General features: G+C 42.8%; 2 protein-coding genes across 4 annotated transcripts; one reads left to right on the plus strand and one right to left on the minus strand.

The window, feature by feature from the left end:
• The first annotated feature begins 420 nt into the window (after nucleotides 1–420).
• capslb (calcyphosine-like b) lies at nucleotides 421–3,227 on the plus strand. 2 transcript variants are annotated; one of them, XM_020457384.2, is made up of 5 exons: nucleotides 421–490; nucleotides 941–1,082; nucleotides 1,510–1,687; nucleotides 1,791–2,000; nucleotides 2,815–3,227. In XM_020457384.2, exons 1-5 carry the CDS (start codon nucleotides 454–456, stop codon nucleotides 2,914–2,916), a joined length of 669 nt encoding a protein of 222 aa, XP_020312973.1. In that variant the 5' UTR covers nucleotides 421–453; the 3' UTR covers nucleotides 2,917–3,227. The 2 variants fall into 2 exon arrangements, with proteins under 2 accessions (XP_020312973.1, XP_020312974.2); XM_020457385.2 differs by having other exon boundaries at nucleotides 433–490; nucleotides 938–1,082.
• Nucleotides 3,228–5,052: 1,825 nt separating this feature from the next.
• il7r (interleukin 7 receptor) lies at nucleotides 5,053–17,181 on the minus strand. 2 transcript variants are annotated; one of them, XM_020457371.2, is made up of 8 exons: nucleotides 16,956–17,181; nucleotides 16,641–16,758; nucleotides 16,312–16,463; nucleotides 12,726–12,877; nucleotides 12,379–12,538; nucleotides 12,137–12,236; nucleotides 9,085–9,166; nucleotides 5,053–6,403 (listed from the first exon to the last, which is right to left on the minus strand). In XM_020457371.2, the coding sequence occupies exons 1-8, from the start codon at nucleotides 17,035–17,037 to the stop codon at nucleotides 5,981–5,983; spliced, it is 1,269 nt and encodes a 422-aa protein (XP_020312960.1). In that variant the 5' UTR covers nucleotides 17,038–17,181; the 3' UTR covers nucleotides 5,053–5,980. The 2 variants fall into 2 exon arrangements, with proteins under 2 accessions (XP_020312960.1, XP_020312961.1); XM_020457372.2 differs by having other exon boundaries at nucleotides 5,053–6,400; nucleotides 16,956–17,180.
• Between the last annotated feature and the right edge of the window lie 1,759 nt (nucleotides 17,182–18,940).

Raw genomic sequence — 18,940 nt, forward strand, 5'->3', positions numbered from 1 at the left:
TTCCACAGGTGCATGTTCATGAACTGTTTATGGTTCATTGAACAAGCATGGGAAACAGTTTTTAAACCCTTTACAATGAAGATCTGTGAAGTTATGTGGATTTTTACTAATTATCTTTGAAAGACAGGGTCCTGAAAAGGGGACGTTTATTTTTTTGCTGAGTTTAGTATGGTCTACCCTTTCGAAAATGTATGGGAGTAAAAAAGTACATATTTTCTCTAAGGAATGTAACGTTAGTGAGGTCAAAGATGTCAACAAAATATAAACAGTAAAGTACAGATACCCCCAAAAACTATTTAAGTAGTACTTCAAAGTATTTGTTTGTAGATACTTTACACCACTTTCCGTAAACTGACTTGTGCTCAAGGGCCAAAGGGGGCAGTGAAGAGGATAAGGCAAGCCCACATTTCTATGGAAACGCGTAGGGGTGGGGACTGGGAGGGGCCGCTGCTGATGTTTACAGTTGCAGGTTGCAATATTAACTTTCACGGTAAGTTGCTCGCATCTACAGATAAAATAGCAAACAAACTCCAAATAATGTGTAATTAGGAAGCTAGAATTATCTAAATGTATACAGTCAGACTTTATTGCCAACACGGTCATAATGCAAACGACTTGCTAGGCTAGTTTGACCGTTCAGCTAGCAAGCGCCAGGTGACAACTTGAACCTACCTGTTCGTTTCCCCACTACGCCCTTTTTGTCACATAGCTATCACATAGCTCTAGCTTTATGTTTAATTTATCTTTGTCACCAACGTCACTCAAATACCGTCCCACTACGCCCTTTGTCACATAGCTATGGCATAGCTTTACGTTTCATTTATCATTGTCACCGTCTCTCAAATACTGTACTAGGCGTCATCGAAAATTGAATGTTTTCTGTATCAAATCGAACTGAATGCTTGGAAATCAGTTATGCAAATGCATTTCCCGGCAGCAGGTATCATGGCGGGGACGTCACGACATGATCGGGAGATGGCAGTGAACGCCAAAAAACAGCTGTCTGTGTGCACAGACCCTGTGGAAAGCTTGAGGTTGCAGTGTCTTGCAAGAGGCTCTTCTGGCATCAAGGGTCTGGGCAGGTGAGAGAAAGGACAGTATACTTTTATGTGAAGGGCAGAGTAAATAGTTCTATATCAACTGTTGCCCAGGAGGTCATCAACATCAAATTAATAGTTTTATTTTATTTTGCCTTTTATTCAACTAGGCAAGTCACTTAAGAACAAATTCTTATTTTCAATGACGGCCTAGGAACAGTGGGTTAACTGCCTTGTTCAGGGGCAGAATGACAAATGTTTGTTGCAGTAGTGATTAACAGGCCAGCTGTATCAAATATGCCACTAGTCAAGCCTGTAAAGTAGTCTGAATTAGTCTAAGGACCTCTCTTGATTGGTTTATAAAATGCAAGGATTGTTTCAGTAATGTAAACTCCAAGAAATACGGTCTGATTTTCTTCAACAGCCAAGTATTTATCTTTTTTTCTTCTTCAATTGTTTAATTATCTGTCAGAACATTCAAGATAATGGATGATGACAATAACCGTACGTTAGATATGAAGGAGTTTATCAAGGGCCTTAATGACTATGGTGTCCTCATCGAGAAAGAGGAAGCCGTGGCAATGTTTCAGCGTTTTGACCGGGACAACAGTGGATTCATCGACTTCGATGAATTTCTCCTCACTCTCAGGGTAAATATCAGTGGTAGGGGTGAGCCTCCGAAGTACATGATAACTGTTGAAATGTGATCACACTTACAGTATGCCATTTGTAAACTTTATTTTTTGCTTGCAGCCTCCAATGTCCAATGCCAGGAAGGAGGTGATCACGCAGGCATTTAGGAAGCTGGATAAGACTAATGACGGGGTGATCACTATTGAAGATCTAAGAGGGGTTTACAATGTCAAGTACCACCCCAAATATCAAAACGGGGAATGGACAGAGGAGCAAGTATTCCGCAAATTCCTGGACAGCTTCGACTCTCCTTACGACAAGGACGGACAGGTAATACTGATGACAACGTTGGGTAGAGGTAATAATGGTCTCACCATAATCCACCTCTAATGTAGTGTACACCTATACTGCTCAACTAACAGCCTGTACATTATTCAGTCAGATATGAATGAGATTATAGATTTTCTTATCTAACCTTTATTTAACTAGACAAATCGGTTAAGAACAAATTCTTATTTACAATGACGGCCTACCAAAAGGCAAAAGGCCTCCTGCGGGGACGGGGCCTGCAATTAAAAATGCTAATATAGGACAAAACGCACATCACGACAACAATACATAAAGAGAGACCTAAGACAACAACATAGCAAGGCAGCAACACATGACAACACAGCATGGTAGCAGCTCAACATGACAACAACATGGTAGCAGCACAAAATATGGTAAAAATATTATTGGGCACAGACAGCAGCACAAAGGGCAAGAAGGTAGAGACAACAATACATCACGCAAGCAACCACAGCTGTCAGTAAGATGTGTCCATGATTGAGTCTTTGAATGAAGAGATTGAGATAAAACTATCCGGTTTGAGTGTTTGTTGCAGCTCGTTCCAGTCGCTAGCTGCCATGAACTGAAAAGAGGAGCAATCCAGGGATGTGTGTGCTTTGGGGACCTTTAACAGAATGCAAATGAGGGTAGCAAAAGGGTGACACCCTCAGCTCTCACACAACCTTGTCTTTCCCTTTCACCTCTTTGGTGTTCCAGTCCTCCTTATCAGTGCAATGTGGGTTTTCTGTCTCTATCTGACACTGATGGTATAGGCTGGTTCAGTAAGCTCTGTCTGTCACTTCCTCCCCTTCTGCAGGTCACCAAGGAGGAGTTTCTCAACTACTACTGCGGAGTCAGCGCCTCCATCGATAGTGATGTCTATTTCATTCTCATGATGAAAAATGCATGGAAATTATGAGTTTTAAGCTGATACATTTATGATAATGATTTTTAATGGACAGTTCTTCAAGGTGCTTTCTTAAACTAATATTTCATTATGGAAATCATGTTGACAAACTAATATTTATAATTTTCCAATGATATGCAAATGGTTATGAATGACTTGTTTATATTTTGTGCAATGTTAAAATATGTATTTCAGTTAGTCACTCTCTCCACAAGCTAACTAATGACATCTAGCTATACAGTGGGGCAAAAAAGTATTTAGTCAGCCACTAATTGTGCAAGATCTCCCACTTAAAAAGATGAGACGGGCCTGTAATTTTCATCATAGGTACACTTCAACTATGACAGACAAAATGAGGGGAAAAAAATCCAGAAAAACACATTGTAGGATTTTGAATGAATTTATTTGCAAATTATGGTGGAAAATAAGTATTGGGTCACCTACAAACAAGCAAGATTTCTGGCTCTCACATACCTGTAACTTCTTCTTTAAGAGGCTCCTCTGTCCTCCACTCGTTACCTGTATATTGGCACTTGTTTGAACTTGTTATCAGTATAAAAGACACCTGTCCACAACCTCAAACAGTCACACTCCAAACTCCACTATGGCCAAGACCAAAGAGCTGTCAAAGGACACCAGAAACAAAATTGTAGACCTGCACCAGGCTGGGAAGACTGAATCTGCAATAGGTAAGCAGCTTGGTTTGAAGAAATCAACTGTGGGAGCAATTATTAGGAAATGGAAGACATACAAGACCACTGATAATCTCCCTCGATCTGGGGCTCCACGCAAGATCTCACCCCGTGGGGTCAAAATGATCAGAAGAACGGTGTGCAAAAATCACAGAACCACAAAGGGGGACCTAGTGAATGACCTGCAGAGAGCTGGGACCAAAGTAACAAAGCCTACCATCAGTAACACACCGCCAGGGACTCAAATCCTGCAGTGCCAGACGTGTCCCCCTGCTTAAGCCAGTACATGTCCAGGCCCGTCTGAAGTTTCCCATCTGAAGTTTGCTAGAGAGCATTTGGATGATCCAGAAGAAGATTTGGGAGAATGTCATATGGTCAGATGAAACCAAAATATAACTTTTTGGTAAAAACTCAACTCATTGTGTTTGGAGGACAAAGAATGCTCAGTTGCATCCAAAGAACACCATACCTACTGTGAAGCATGGGGGTTGAAACATCATGCTTTGGGGCTGTTTTTCTGCAAAGGGACCAGGACGACTGATCCGTGTAAAGGAAAGAATGAATGGGGCCATGTATTGTGAGATTTTGAGTGAAAACCTCCTTCCATCAGCAAGGGCATTGAAGATGAAACGTGGCTGGGTCTTTCAGCATGACAAAGGAGTGGCTTCGTAAGAAGTATTTCAAGGTCCTGGAGTGGCCTAGCCAGTCTCCAGATCTCAACCCCATAGAAAATCTTTGGAGGGAGTTAAGTCCGTGTTGCCCAGCAACAGCCCCAAAACATCACTGCTCTAGAGGAGATCTGCATGGAGGAATGGGCCAAAATACCAGCAACAGTGTGTGAAAAACTTGTGAAGACTTACAGAAAACGTTTGACCTCTGTCATTGCTAACAAAGGGTATATAACAAAGTATTGAGATAAACTTTTATTATTGACCAAATACTTATTTTCCACCATAATTTGCAAATAAATTCATAAAAAATCCTACAATGTGATTTTCTGGATTTTTTTTCTCATTTTGTCTGTCATAGTTGAAGTGAACCTATGATGAAAATTACAGGCCTCTTTCTTTTTTAGTGGGAGAACGTGCACAATTTGTGGCTGACTAAATACTTTTTTGCCCCACTGTATATGTATTGTAGAAAACTGTAGTCCACAGTCTGACGCCTCTATCAGACCGACAGCGTCATTACATACCGTTTTGCATCGCTACCCAACTAAACTGAACACATGTATATACCATACCATGTTATGCATTACACAGAACGCACTGCAACTGCCTCTGCAACACAATGCTGCAAAGCAAAAGCAGCATTCCTTTGTAAATGAATGTACTTCTGGTGTACCAGATTGTGATTGAGGCGTCAATGTTAGAAAACCATAGAGATCCCCTTACATTCAGATTGGTTGAGCAGATACAACATGAATGATACATCAAAGTACAGTCATTTCAGGGGATGAGAGCAGAAGAAATTATACTTTTTATTTATTTATTATGCATACACATTTGATCTGTTTTAATAAAATGTTTTAAACAAAATTCAACAACGGTGATTTTTATACAGGAAATGCTGTCACATTTGTCAGAGTAAAATATACACATTTAAAAAAACTGTAATACGGTGAAGCTGAAGACTGTCTAATGCTATGTCTCCCATAACGTGTTCAACAAAATGATCAAGCATCCTGCATTGAAAACGAATGCATGATAGTGCATAGTATAGTAATAGTATAATACATTCAAAGTAAAAAACTACGTACTGGTAACTGCAGGAAATACAATCATGTATGTGCAAAAAAGAAGGAAAAAAACGTGACAAACATTAAACAGATAAATTAATCAAACCTTATTTCCATGTTTATGTATACAAATGTGTAGAAGGGTTCAAACCCTGAGGAATTGAATGATACATTCTAGGTTTACTTTGCAGCTGTTGTCATGGTAAAGTAAAGAGTATCTTTGTTAAGGCCATAAGAAGCAGCAGTGTGTATTATAATAATATTAGGCCAGGATATCACCATGGCTCCTCACTATACTATCCTCAGTATAATATACAGAATGGGAAGAAGTGCAAATGCCAAAAATAATGTATAACGAGGGAAAGCTTTGTATTTCAAGTTAGTCAAGTCAAGTTTGCAACTTCCAACAGATTAATAACACAAGACCTAAGAAATGTAATGAGGATGTCTCCTCATTTGTAAATAACATGTGCATTGAGTTCTGCTAGTCTCTTGTGATACTGGGAGTCAGTGGATAGTCAGTTTGAGTCACGGTGGATCAAATAGACTTCAAATGAAAGCAGCCGTTAACAAAGTCGCTCAGAGCTCAGCGTAAGAATGTAATAAGAAGCTATAACCTTGAATAAGCTCTTTCTCTCTACATCTCTCACTGGGTCTGATAGAAACTAGACATGGTGACATACACCTCACCTTTGTCTCCTTGCTGAGTAGCGACTAGCCCCTCAGGACCAATGTTACCATCACTGTCGTCTGTCTCCACACTCTCCGTGTCACTCTTCAGGTCCAGGATACCCATGGTGGAGCCACTGCTCCCAGCCCCAAAGTTGGGGTGCTCTCCTGGGGACTCACACCTCAACAGTATGGCCTCCGAACCTCCACTACTGGTGCTATGGCAGGACTTCGTATCCCCATCACACTCCTGAATGAGGTATTGATCTTTGACCTCAGTGAGGTGATGGGCGTTAGAGTCAGGGGTTTGGGCAGTAACGTGCTGCTCCTCGTCCAGCTCCACCAGCTGGATCTTGAGGTCACTGAACACCTCGGGGTTAAAGCTCAGAGGTTGGCCCTGCTGGATCACAGGAAAGAGACAGGATAAACCAATATCCTTCTAACTCATTATGGACATTATTGTTCCCAATCTAGTGCATATCAGAGGTCTTACACTAACATAACAAAAAGTATATGTGGACACCTGATTGTTGAACATCTTATTCCAAAATCATGGGCATTAGTATGGAGTTCGTCCCTCCTTTGCTGCTATAACAGCCTCCACTCTTCTGGGAAGGCTTCCCACTAGATGTTGGAACATTGCAGCGGGGACCTGCTTCCATTCAGCCACAAGAGTATTATTGAGGTCGGGCACTGATGTTTGGCGATTAGGCCTGGCTCGCAGTCGGCGTTCCAATTCATTCCAAAGGTGTTCGATAGGGTTGAGGTCAGGGCTCTGCAGGCCAGTCAAGTTCTTCCACACCAATCTCGACAAACCATTTATGAATGGAACTTACTTAATTCATGGGGGCATTGTCATGCTGCAATAGAAAAGGCCCTTCCTCAAACTGTTGCCATAAAGTTGGAAGCACAGAATAGTCTAGAATAGTATTGTATGCTGTAGCGTTAAGATTTCCCTTCATTGGAACTAAGGGGCCTACCCGGACCATTAAAAACCAGCCCCAGACCATTATTCCTCCTCCACCAAACTCTACAGTTGGCACTATGCATTCGGGAAGGTAGTGTTCTCCTGGCATCCGTCAAACCCAGATTTGTCCGTCGGACTGCCAGGTGGTGAAGCATGATTCATCACTCCAGAGAACGTTTCCACTGCTCCAGAGTCCAATGGCGGCAAGCTTTACACCACTCCAGTTGACTCTTGGCATTGCGAGTGGTAATCTTAGGTTTGTGTGCGGCTGATTGGCCATGGAAACCCATTTCATGAAGCTCCTGATGAACAGTTCTTGTGCTTTTGAGATCTTGTGCTTGTAAGTGCTTTTCTTGAGAGTTTGCAACCGATGCGGCTTAGCACTCGGCTATCCCATTCTATGAGTTTGTGTGGCCCACTTTGTGTTCATGAACTGACTTGTTGGAAAGGTGACATCCCATGACGATGCCACGTTGAAAGTCAGTCACTGAGCTCTTCAGTAAGGCCATACTACTGCCAATGTTTGTCTATGGATATTGCATGGCGGTGTGCTGGATTTTATACATGTGTCAGCCATGGGTGTGGCTGAAATAGCCAAATCCACTAGTTTGAATAGGTGTCCACATACTTTTGTATGTAGAGTGCATTTGGAAAGTATTCAGACCCCTTTTTTCACATTTTGTTACGTTAGAGCCTTATTCGAAAATAGATGTCATGTTTTTTCCCTCATCAATCTACACACAATACCCCATAATGAGAAACAGAAAACAGGTTTTTAGAAAATGTTGCTAATTTATTTATATACCTTATTTACATAAGTATTCATACCCTTTGATATAAGACTTGAAATTGAGCTCAGGTGCATCCTGTTTCCATTGATCATCCTTGAGATGTTTCTATGACTTGATTGAATTTACCACAGGTGGACTCCAATCGATTGTGCATGATTTGGAAAGGTACACACCTGTCTATAAGGTCCCACAGTTGACAGTGCATGTCTGAGCAAAAACCAAGCCATGAGATCGAAGGAATTGGCCCTCAAGCTCCAAGACAGGATTGAGGCACAGATCTTGAGAAAGATAGCAAAACCTTTCTGCAGCATTGAAGGTCCCCAAGAACATTCTTAAACGGAAGAAGTTTGGAACCACCAAGACTCTTCCTAGAGCTGGCCGCCCGGCCAAACTGAGCAACGGAGGGAGAAGGGCCTTGGTCAGTGAGGAGACCAAGAACCCGATGGTCACTCTGACAGAGCTCCATCTGTGACAGAGCTCCACCTTCAAGAAGGACAACCATCTCTGCAGCACTCCACCAATCAGGCCTTTATGGTAGAGTGGCCAGACTTAAGCCACTCCTCAGTAAAAGGCACATGGCAACCCTCTTAGAGTTTGCCAAAAGGCACCTAAAGGACTCTGACTATGAGAAGCAAGATTCTCTGGTCTGATGGAACCAAGATTGAACTCTTTGGCCTGAATGCCAAGCGTCACGTCTGGAGGAAACCTGGCACCATCCCTACGGTGAAGCGTGGTGGTGGCAGCATCATGCTGTGTGAATGTTTTTCAGCTGCAGGGAAAGATGAAGGGAGCAAACTAAAGGGAGATCCTTGATGAAAGTGGGTCCAGAGCACTCAGGACCTCAGACTGGGGCGAAGGTCCACCTTCCAACAGGACAACGACCCTATGCACACAGTCAAGACAACGCAGGAATGGCTTCAGGACAACTCTCTGAATATCCTTGAGTGTCCCAGAGAGAGCCCGGACGTGAACATCTCTAGAGAGACCTGAAAATAGCTTTGCAGCGACGCTCCCCATCTACCCTGACAGAGCTTGAGAGGATCTGCAGAGAAGAATGGGAGAAACTCCCCAAATACAGGTGTGCCAAGCTTGTAAGCATCAACACTTGGGGATGTAATCGCTACCAGAGGTTCTTCAACAAAGTACTGAGTAAAGGGTCTGAATACTTATGTAAATGTAATATTTTAGTATGCTTTGTCATTATGGGGTATTGTGTGTAGATTGATGACAAAACATATCTTTTTTTTTTACAAGGCTGTAACGTAACAAAATGTGGAAAAAGTCAATGGGTCAAATACTTTTAGAATGCACTGTATAGTGTACCTTCATTGGCTCATACGTCTGGACGATCTGGAGAAGTGTGTGTTTGGGATGTGGAATGCTTGGCCATATGAAGGAATGTATTCTGTGAGGAAAGAGAGACATGAGAGTGGAGGACATGCACACACACACATACATGCCGGAGGGGATGGCTGCCGTCTTATCGGTTCTTAACCAACCATGCTTTGTTGTTTGTTTTTTCACATGTTCGTAACTTGTTTTGTACATAATGTTGCTGCTACCATCTCTTATGACCGAAAAAGGGCTTCAGGACATCAGAACAGTGATTACTCACCTCGAATTGGACAAAGAGTTTTTCTTTATTGAGCCGGACGGGAAGGATATACTACAAACACTCTAACGGACCCTCATCTCCGTCATTCGCTCGAGAAGGTAACAAAGATTTGCGTAAAGAGATCAGGGTGCCTTGTGAGGATCAGGCAACGATCTGCCTTTACCATCCGTCCTGCTAGCTAACGTTCAATCCCTTGAAAATAAATAGGACAAACTGAAAACACGTATTTCCTACCAACAGGACATTAAAAACTGTAATATCTTATGTTTCACCGAGTCGTGGCTGAACGACGACATTTAATAACATACAGCTGGCGGGTTATACACTCTATCAGCAGGATAGAACAGAAGCTACTAGTAAGACACAGGGCGGGGGCCTATGCATATATGTAAACAACAGCTGGTGCACGATATCTAAGGAAGTCTCAAGGTTTTGCTCACCTGAGGCAAAGTATATCATGATTAGCTGTAGACCACACTATCTGCCTAGAGAGTTTTCATCTGTTTTCATCTTTCATCATTCATTTTCGTAAATGACTACATACTACCACAGACCGATGCTGGCACTAAAACTGCACTCAATGAGCTGTATACCGACATAAACAAACAGGAAAGCGCTCATCCAGAGGCGGCACTCCTACTGGCCAGGGAGTTTAATGCAGGGAAACTTAAATCAGTTTTACCTCATTTTTATCAGCATGTTAAATGTGCAACCAGAGGGGGAAGAAAACAATAGAAAAAAAACACCTTTACTCCACACACCGAGACGCGTAAAAAGCTCTCCCTCGCCCTCCATTTGGCAAATCTGACCATAATTCTATCCTCCTGATTCCTGCTTACAATGACGTCGTCCCCACAGTGACTGTACGTACATACCCCAACCAGAAGCCATGGATTACAGGCAACATTTGCACTGAGCTAAAGGGTAGAGCTGCTGCTTTGAAGGAGCGGGACTCTAACCCGGAAGCTTATATGAAATCCCGCTATGCCCTCTGACGAACCATCAAACAGGCAAAGCGTCAGTATAGGACTAAGATCGAATTGTACTACACCGGCTCCGACGCTCGTCGGATGTGGCAGGGCTTGCAAGCTATTACAGACTACAAAGGGAAGCACAGCCGCAAGCTGCCCAGTGACACGAGCCTACCAGATGAGCTAAATAACTTCAATGCACACTTCGAGGCAAGTAACACTGAAACATGCATGAGAGCATCAGCTGTTCCAGACGACTGTGTGATCACGCTCTCCGCAGCCGATGTGAGTAAGACCTTTAAACAGGTCAACATTCACAAGGCCGCAGGGCCAGACGGATTACCAGGACGTGTACTCCAAGCATGCGCTGACCAACTGGCAAGTGTCTTCATTGACATTTTCAACCTCTCCCTGTCTGAGTCTGTAATACCAACATGTTTCAAGCAGACCACCATAGTCCCTGTGCCCAAGAACACTAAGGTAACCTGCCTAAATGACTACCGACCCGTAGCACTCATGTCTTTAGCCATGAAATGCTTTGAAAGGCTGGTCATGGCTCACATCAACACCATTATCCTAGAAACCCTAGACCCACTCCAATTTGCATACTGCACCAACAGATCCACAGATGATGCAATCTCTATTGCACTTCACACTGCCCTTTCACACCCTGATAAAAGGAACACCTATGTGAGAATGCTATTCATTGACTACAGCCGATCCTCAACACCGAGGCCCCTCAGGGGTGCGTGCTCCCCTCCTGTACTTCCATTTCACTCATGACTGCACATTCTGGCACGACTCCAACACCATCATTAAGTTTTCCGATGACACAACAGTGGTAGGCCTGATCACCGACAACGATGAGACAGCCTATACGGAGAAGGTCAGAGACCTGACCTGACAGGAAAAGGAGGACTGAGCACGCCCCCATTGTCATCGACGGAGCTCTAGTGGAGCAGGTTGAGAGCTTCAAGTTTCTTGGCGTCCACATCACCAACAAACTAACATGGTCCAAGCACACAAACACAGTCATGAAGAGGGCCCAACAAAACCTATTCCCCCTCAGGAGACTGAAAATATTTGGCATAGGTCCTCAGATCCTCAAAAGGTTTTACTGCTGCACCATCGAGAGCATCCTGACACGTTGCATCACTGCCTGGTATGGCAACTGCTCAGCCTCCGACTGCAAGGCACTACAGAGGGTAGTGCGTACAGCCCAGTACATCACCGGGGCCAAGCTTCCTACCATCCAGGACCTCTATACCAGGCGGTGTCAGAGGAAGGCCCTAAAAATGGTCAAAGACTCCAGCCACCTTAGTCATAGACTGTTCTCTCTGCTACCGCACGACAAGTGGCTAATCAAATGGCTACCCAGACTATTTGCACCCCCCCCTTTCTGTGCTGCTGCTACTCTCTTTTATTATTTATGTATAGTCACTTTAATAACTCTACCTATATGTACATATTACCTCGACACCGGTGCCCCCGCACATTGACTCTGTACCGATACCCCCTGTATATAGCCCCGCTATTGTTATTTACTGCTGCCCTTTAATGATTTGTTATTCTTATCTCTTACTTTTTTGTTGGTATTTTCTTAACTGCATTGTTGGTTAAGGGCTTGTAAGTATTTCACTCTAATGTTGTATTCGGCGCATGTGACAAATCACATTTGATTTGACACACACACACACACACACACACACACACACACACACACACACACACACACACACACACACAAAAGATGATTTGCAGAGGAAAAGGAGACCAATTTAATACTCACTGTATTCTCCAGAAAATACTAACTGCCAAGGTGACCAGAAGCAGAGAAAAAATGGCCACGATGAGTGAGTAGGACAGCATCTGGACATCTGTCTTTGTCTCTGTAGGGGAGGGGAGAGAGAACGAGAGCAGAGACGATGCATGTGACTCCCATTTCCTCTACCCTCTATCACTTCCAACTGCACAGTCTCGATATCATACTATACTTTTAAGACACGTAAGTCTTTTTTATTTATTTTTTACCTTCGTCTGTTCTGAAACTGAGAGGGACACTCCATTCACTCCAGCTCCCTTCAAAGTACCCCCCGTTTGGCTTGGCTCGAACCTTGACGTGATACTCTGTGTTCTTATGGAGGTACTCGTCCCCCTCGATGATCAGAGGCTGATAGGTTATGCTATGAAACTATGAACAGGGGACACCGTAACAGAAGAACAAGACAGAAATTGTGTTCATAGAATATACTGTACTATACAGAGTAACTACAGTGTTGCGAAATAATTATTATGTCGGAATTAAAGTGAAATATATATCATATAGTTAAGCGTTTGCATCCAAAAATCCAAGAAAATTAGGCTTTTGGCTACTGTACCAGAGTATTTTTGACACTCCAGATGTGAAATTGGAACAGTTGATTGCGGGCTTTCAGGTAATCGTTTAGGTATGGATTCCCAATGTAAATAAGAGCCCGGTTGGAGCTCCCCAGAAATGTGACATTCACCACCCAAGGACTCATGGGTTTAACTAAACCATAAAGATGAACAAGAAACAGAGGATAAGTGTTAAGGGCAATTGATGAAGGAGACAACTAAGGACTATCAATTGATGGAAGATGTCATGTAAAAACTGTAATTCAAACCATAGTGTCTTCACTGATATTTTCAACCTCTCCCTGACCCACTCTGTAATACCTACAAGTTTCAAGCAGACCACCATAGTCCCTGTGCCCAAGACCACCAAGGTAAACTGCCTAAATGACTATTGCCCCATAGTGCTCACATCTGTAGCCTTGAAATGCTTTGAAAGGTTGGTCACATCAACACCATCACCCCAGACACTCTGGACCCACTCCAATTTGCATACCGCCCCAACAGGTCCACAGATGACTCCATTTCTATTGCATTCCACACTGCCCTTTCCCAGCTGGACAAAAGGAACACCTATGTGAGAATGCTGTTTATTAACTACAGCTCAGCGTTCAACCCCATAATTCCCTCCAAACTCATCACTAAGCTAAAGACCCTGGGACTTAACACCTCCCTCTGCAACTGGATCCTGGACTACCTGATGTGCCGCCCCCAGGTGGTGAGGGGGTAGGCAACAACACATCCGCCACGCTGACCCTCAACACGTGTGTTCTTAGTCCCCTCCTGTACTCCCTGTTCACCCATGACTGCTGTGATAGGCCTGATAACCGATGACGATGAGACTATAGGGAGGAGGTCAGAGACCTGGCAGTGTGGTGCCAGGACAACAACCTCTTCCTCAATGTCAAAGATGCCGATCGCGGATTACAGGAAACAGAGGGCCGAGCACGCTCCCATCCACATCGACAGGGCTGCAGTGGAGCAGGTTGAGAGCTTAAAGTTCCTTGGTGTCCACATCACTAAGAAATGATGGTCCACACACACCAACACAGTCATGAAGAGGGCACGACAACGCCTCTTCCCACTCAGGAAGCTGAAAAGATTTGACACGGGCCCTCGGATCCTCAAGAAGTTATACAGCTGCACCATTGAGAGCATCTTGACTGGCTGCATCACAGCTTGGCATGGCAACTGCTTGGCATCTGACCGCAAGGCGCTACAGAGGGTAGTGCGTACAGCCCAGTACATCCCTGAGGCCGACCTCTCTGCCATCCAAGAACTCTATAGCAGATGGTGTCAGAGGTAGGCCTTAAAAATTGTCAGACTCCAGCCATCCAAGTCATAGACTGTTCTCTCTACTACCGCATGGCAAACAGTACCGATGCACCAAGTCTGGAACCAACAGGACCCTGAATAGCTTCTACCTCCAAGCCATAAGACTGCTAAGTAATTAGTTAAAAAGATAACCACTAGGCCTCCTGAGTGGCGCCCGGGTCTAAGGCACTGTATTGCAGTGCTTGAGGCGTCACTACAGACCGAGGGTTCGATCCCAGGCTGTGTCGCAGTCGGGCGCGATCGGTAGACCCATGAGGCGGCGCACAATTGGTGTCCGGGTTAGGGGAGGGTTTGGCCGCCCGGGAAGTCCTTGTCCCATCGCTCTATAGCGGCCTGGCGCATGCACGCTGATGCACGCTCTCGACCTTAATCTCTCCCGAGTCCATACGGGAGTTGCAGCTATAGGACAAGACTGTAACTACCAATTGGATATCCCGATATTGGGGTAAAAATTTAAAAAAAAAAAGATGACCAATACCCGGACTATTTGCATTGACACTTTTTTCACTAACTCTTTTGACTCATCACATACGTTGCTGGTACTGTTTATTATCTATGTTGCCTAGTCACTTTATCCCTACCTACAATACCAGTCAAAAGTTTGGACACACCTACTCATTCAATGGTTTTTATTTATTTATACCAATGTTCTATATTGTAGAATAATAGTGAACACATCAAAACTATGAAATAACAAATAAGAAATCATGTAGTAACCAAAAAAGTGTTAAACAAATCAAAATATATTTTATATTTCAGATTCTTCAATGTAGCCACCCTTTGCCTTGATGACAGCTCTGTACACTCTTGGCATTCTCTCAGCTTCATGAGGAATGCTTTTCCAACAGTCTTGAAGGAGTTACCACATATGCTGAGCACTTGTTGGCTGCTTTTCCTTCACTCTGCGGTCCAACTCGTCACAAACCATCTCAATTGGGTTGAGGTCGGGTGATTGTGAAGGCTAGGTCATCTGATACAGCACCATCACTCTCCTTCTTGGACAAATAGCCCTCCCTCAGCCTGGAGGTGTGTTTTGGGTCATTGTCCTGTTGAAAAACAAATGATAGTCCCACTCAGCACAAAACCGATGGGATGGCGTATCGCTGCAGAATGCTGTGGTAACCTTTCTGGTTATGTGTGCCTTGAATTCTAAATATATCACTGACAGTGTCACCAGCAAAGCACCCCCACACCATCACATCCGAGGGCCCACATCTCCTCCTCCATGCTTCACGGTGGGAACTACACATGCAGAGATTATCCGTTCACCTTCTCTGCATCTCACAAGGACACGGTGGTTGGAACCAAAAATCTCAAATTTGGACTCATCAGACCAAAGGACAGATTTCCACCGGTCTAATGTCCATTGGTCGTGTTTCCTGGCCCAAGCAAGTCTCTTCATCTTATTGGTGTCCTTTAGTAGTGGTTTCTTTGCAGCAATTCGACCATGAAGGCTTGATTCACGCAGTCTCCTCTGAATAGTTGATGTTGAGATGTGTCTGTTACTTTGTAACTCTGTGAAGCATTTAATTGTGCTGCAATTTCTGAGGCTGGTAACTCTAATGAACTTATCCTCTGCAGCAGAGGTATCTCTGGGTCTTCCTTTTCTGTGGTGGTCCTCATGAGAGCCAGTTTCATCATAGAGCTTGATGATTTTTGAGACTGCACTTGAAGAAACCTTCAAAGTTGTTGAAATTTTCCTGATTGGCTGACCTTCATGTCTAAAAGTAATGATGGACTGTCGATTTCTCTTGGCTTATTTGAGATATTCTTGCCATAATATGGACTTGGTCTTTTAACAAATAGGGCTATCTTCTGTATTCCACCCCTACCCTGTCACAACACAACTGATTGTCTCAAAAGCATTAAGAAGGGAAGAAATTCCACAAATTAACTTTAAACAAGGTGCACCTATTAATTTAAATGCATGCCAAGAATGATTTTGATGTCTTCACTATTATTCTATTAATGTAGAAAATAGTAAAAAATAAAGAAAAACCCTTGATGAGTAGGTGTGTCCAAACTTTTGACTGGTACTGTGTATGAACATACAGTATCTGCCTCAATTACCTCGTGCCCCTGCACATTGACTCGGTACTAGTACCCGTGAGTATAGCCAAGTTACTGTTACTCATTGTGGATTTATTCCTCTTGTCATTATTTTTCTATAGATTTTTTTTTTTTAACTCTGCATTTTTGGAAATCTACCCATAAGTAAGTATTTCACTGTTGGTCTACACCTGTTGTTTAACTTACTTATTTTTGCCAAGAGGATTGTTTTCCAAAATGTGCTGCCTCCTTTCAATTGAATGGTGAGATTACATGGTGACAGTGTGTCCAGGTTCGTAAATGTGACATTATTCCCCTTCTCTGTTAGACAGCGTTGCTCACCAATGCGCTTGCTGTAGCTGTAAACATAATATTAATAAATATTATTTCCTAGTCCAGCTGAGGATTTTACACATTTGGATATCTGTATACACAGTAAGGGTGGAGTTCTTCTACCCATGATTTATGTCCTATATATTGTACAAGCTCCTAACTAACATAGCTGATGTTCAGTGGTCTTCTAGAAGGTTCATTACCAAAGAGTCATGGCTTTTACGTGCTCTATTTCATCATCCCCGTTGTCATCATCAAGGTAGCAGGTTAGGGTGTTTGGTGACGACAGACTTAGATGAGAAGTGCAGAGTATTCTGGGTTCTGGGAGGGAAAGGAAAGGAAATAATTAAAGCAGTTTAGATGAGGTCAACAGCAGCGAATCCAGATACATTTTGGTATGGAGTGAGAAATAACCGTCAATGATGCACCAGCACTGTATTTTTGGACACAAATGTTGCAGTGAATGTAAATCATTCTTAAAGAGAATTAAAATAACTTCAAGAGAAAAGGCAGCTCACCATTGTCAGCCCATTCTCTTCCACTTTGAGAGTGCACCAGAACCGGGAGAAGGAGTAGGGCAATCCACAGGCTGTATGCCATTTTTCTTTTACAAAGGTGTCGCACTAACGTAAGATGTAGTGGCACTAACGTAAGATGTAGTGGCCCCACACACAGCGGTGTTAGACTAGGGCACACACGCACAAGGAACTCAAAGTGATGTCTCAGCTGTCTCAATGAAATGTCAGTATAAATATCACAGAGGAGAGCAGAAGAGAGAGAGAGAGAGAGAGAGAGTGGTAGGAAGAGGGAGTGGCAGAGAGAGTGAGAGAGGGTGGGGGCAGAGAAAGGTTTTTTGGGTCCATATGCCTTACTGGATACGTTTATGCAATTGTCAGGTTATATTCTGTAATATCCCTGAGAGTAGTATGGATACTCATCCAGTTGTCGGGTTATATTCTTCTGCTATTGACGGGCTAACCCTAACTTCAAGATTTGTATTACCATTGTTTATTCTAAGCACATCACTCTCAGTGATATCACAGGGTCAGTATTTCAAGGTTTATCTAGCCAGGTCACATTCCTTTATGTGAATTTCAGATAGAAAACGTTCTCACAGAAACAACTAAGAAAAGGGGAGGTGTTGGGTGCCTATTTGTTCAGTGCTCCAAGCATTACAATAGGTTTGCTGTTATGGAGACCTTGTATATTTACACAGACAGAAGAATATATAATTGTCTTACTTTCAAACACTTGTGTTTTCACATAGTGTAAGGACCTAGTCATTTGAATATTATAATACTTTTCAGCTGTCTTTACTATTGTGCAACAACCTGTGCATTTACTATCGTGCAACAACCTATGCATGTACTATTGTGCAACAACCTGTGCATTTACTATTGTGCAACAACCTGTGCATTTACTATTGTGCAACAACCTGTGCATTTACTATCATGCAATAACCTGTGCTGCGTGCATTTAACAAGTCTTCCTCTCCATGTACCAACAACCATGAAGAGAAAAACAAACCAGTAACCTACAAACCACTTCCTGTCAACTCAAATTAACTGGTTTGGTTTCAAATGAGGCCAGAACGTACTCAACACTAACCTTATCACTGAACAAAAGTTTGAGTTTGAATAATTCTTCACAATCGATATATCCTTCATTGCTTGCCAAAATATAACAATATAAAATCAGAAAAAGGAGTTTACCATTACAGGATGTTGTGAGGATGACTTGACACACTTGTTTCAACAGTTTCTTGTATTACATTGATAAGGTTCCATTGCATTTGTGGTATGTGTCCTGTAACTTGACAGTAAAGAAAATCCCCTTACTGATATAATTTCCCCACATTTTCCTGTTATGTCTAGAGACCAACCTAACTACCAAGGAAATATTTAAAAAGTCAAAAATATAAATAGTAAAGTACAGACCCCAAAAAACTACTTAAGTAGCACTTCAAGGTATTTTTACTTAAGTACTTTACACCACTGGACACACGCATACTCATACTCATACATGCTAGCACACACATACACTACTGTTCAAAAGTTTGGGGTCACTTAGAAATGTCCTTGTTTTTGAAAGAAAAGCACATTTTTTGTCCATTAAAATAACATCAAATTGATCAGAAATACAGCGTATACATTGTTAATGTTGTAAATTACTATTTTAGCTGTAAACAGATTTTTTTAGGGAATATCTACGTAGGCGTACAGAGACCCATTTTGAGCAACCATCACTCGTGTTTCAATGGCACGTTGTGTTAGCTAATCCAAGTTTAGCATTTTAAAAGTCTAATTGATCATTAGAAAACCCTTTTTGCAATTATGTTAGCACAGATAAACTGTTGTACTGATTTAAAGAAACAATAAAACTGGCCTTCTTTAGACGAGTTGAGTATCTGGAGCAGCAGCATTTGTAGGTTCGATGACAGACTCAAAATGGCCAGAAAAAAAGTCCTTTCTGCTGAAACTCGTCAGTCTATTCCATGCGAGAA

The sequence above is a fragment of the Oncorhynchus kisutch genome, linkage group LG23 (assembly GCF_002021735.2).
Source record: "Oncorhynchus kisutch isolate 150728-3 linkage group LG23, Okis_V2, whole genome shotgun sequence".
NCBI classification, from domain to species: Eukaryota; Metazoa; Chordata; class Actinopteri; order Salmoniformes; family Salmonidae; genus Oncorhynchus; species Oncorhynchus kisutch.

Excerpts from the sequence above, each read along its gene's own strand:
- capslb (XM_020457385.2), top strand. The coding sequence starts at position 454 with ATGTTTACAGTTGCAGGTTGCAATATTAACTTTCACG. Across the intron at positions 491-937 it reads TTGCAATATTAACTTTCACG|CAGGTATCATGGCGGGGACG; the intron begins GTAAGTTGCTCG and ends ATTTCCCGGCAG. Across the intron at positions 1,688-1,790 it reads AATTTCTCCTCACTCTCAGG|CCTCCAATGTCCAATGCCAG; the intron begins GTAAATATCAGT and ends TTTTGCTTGCAG.
- il7r (XM_020457371.2), bottom strand. The coding sequence starts at position 17,037 with ATGGCATACAGCCTGTGGATTGCCCTACTCCTTCTCCCGGTTCTGGTG. Across the intron at positions 12,539-12,725 it reads GGAGTGTCAAAAATACTCTG|TTTCATAGCATAACCTATCA; the intron begins GTACAGTAGCCA and ends CCCTGTTCATAG. Across the intron at positions 12,237-12,378 it reads CAGTTTCAGAACAGACGAAG|AGACAAAGACAGATGTCCAG; the intron begins GTAAAAAATAAA and ends CCTCCCCTACAG.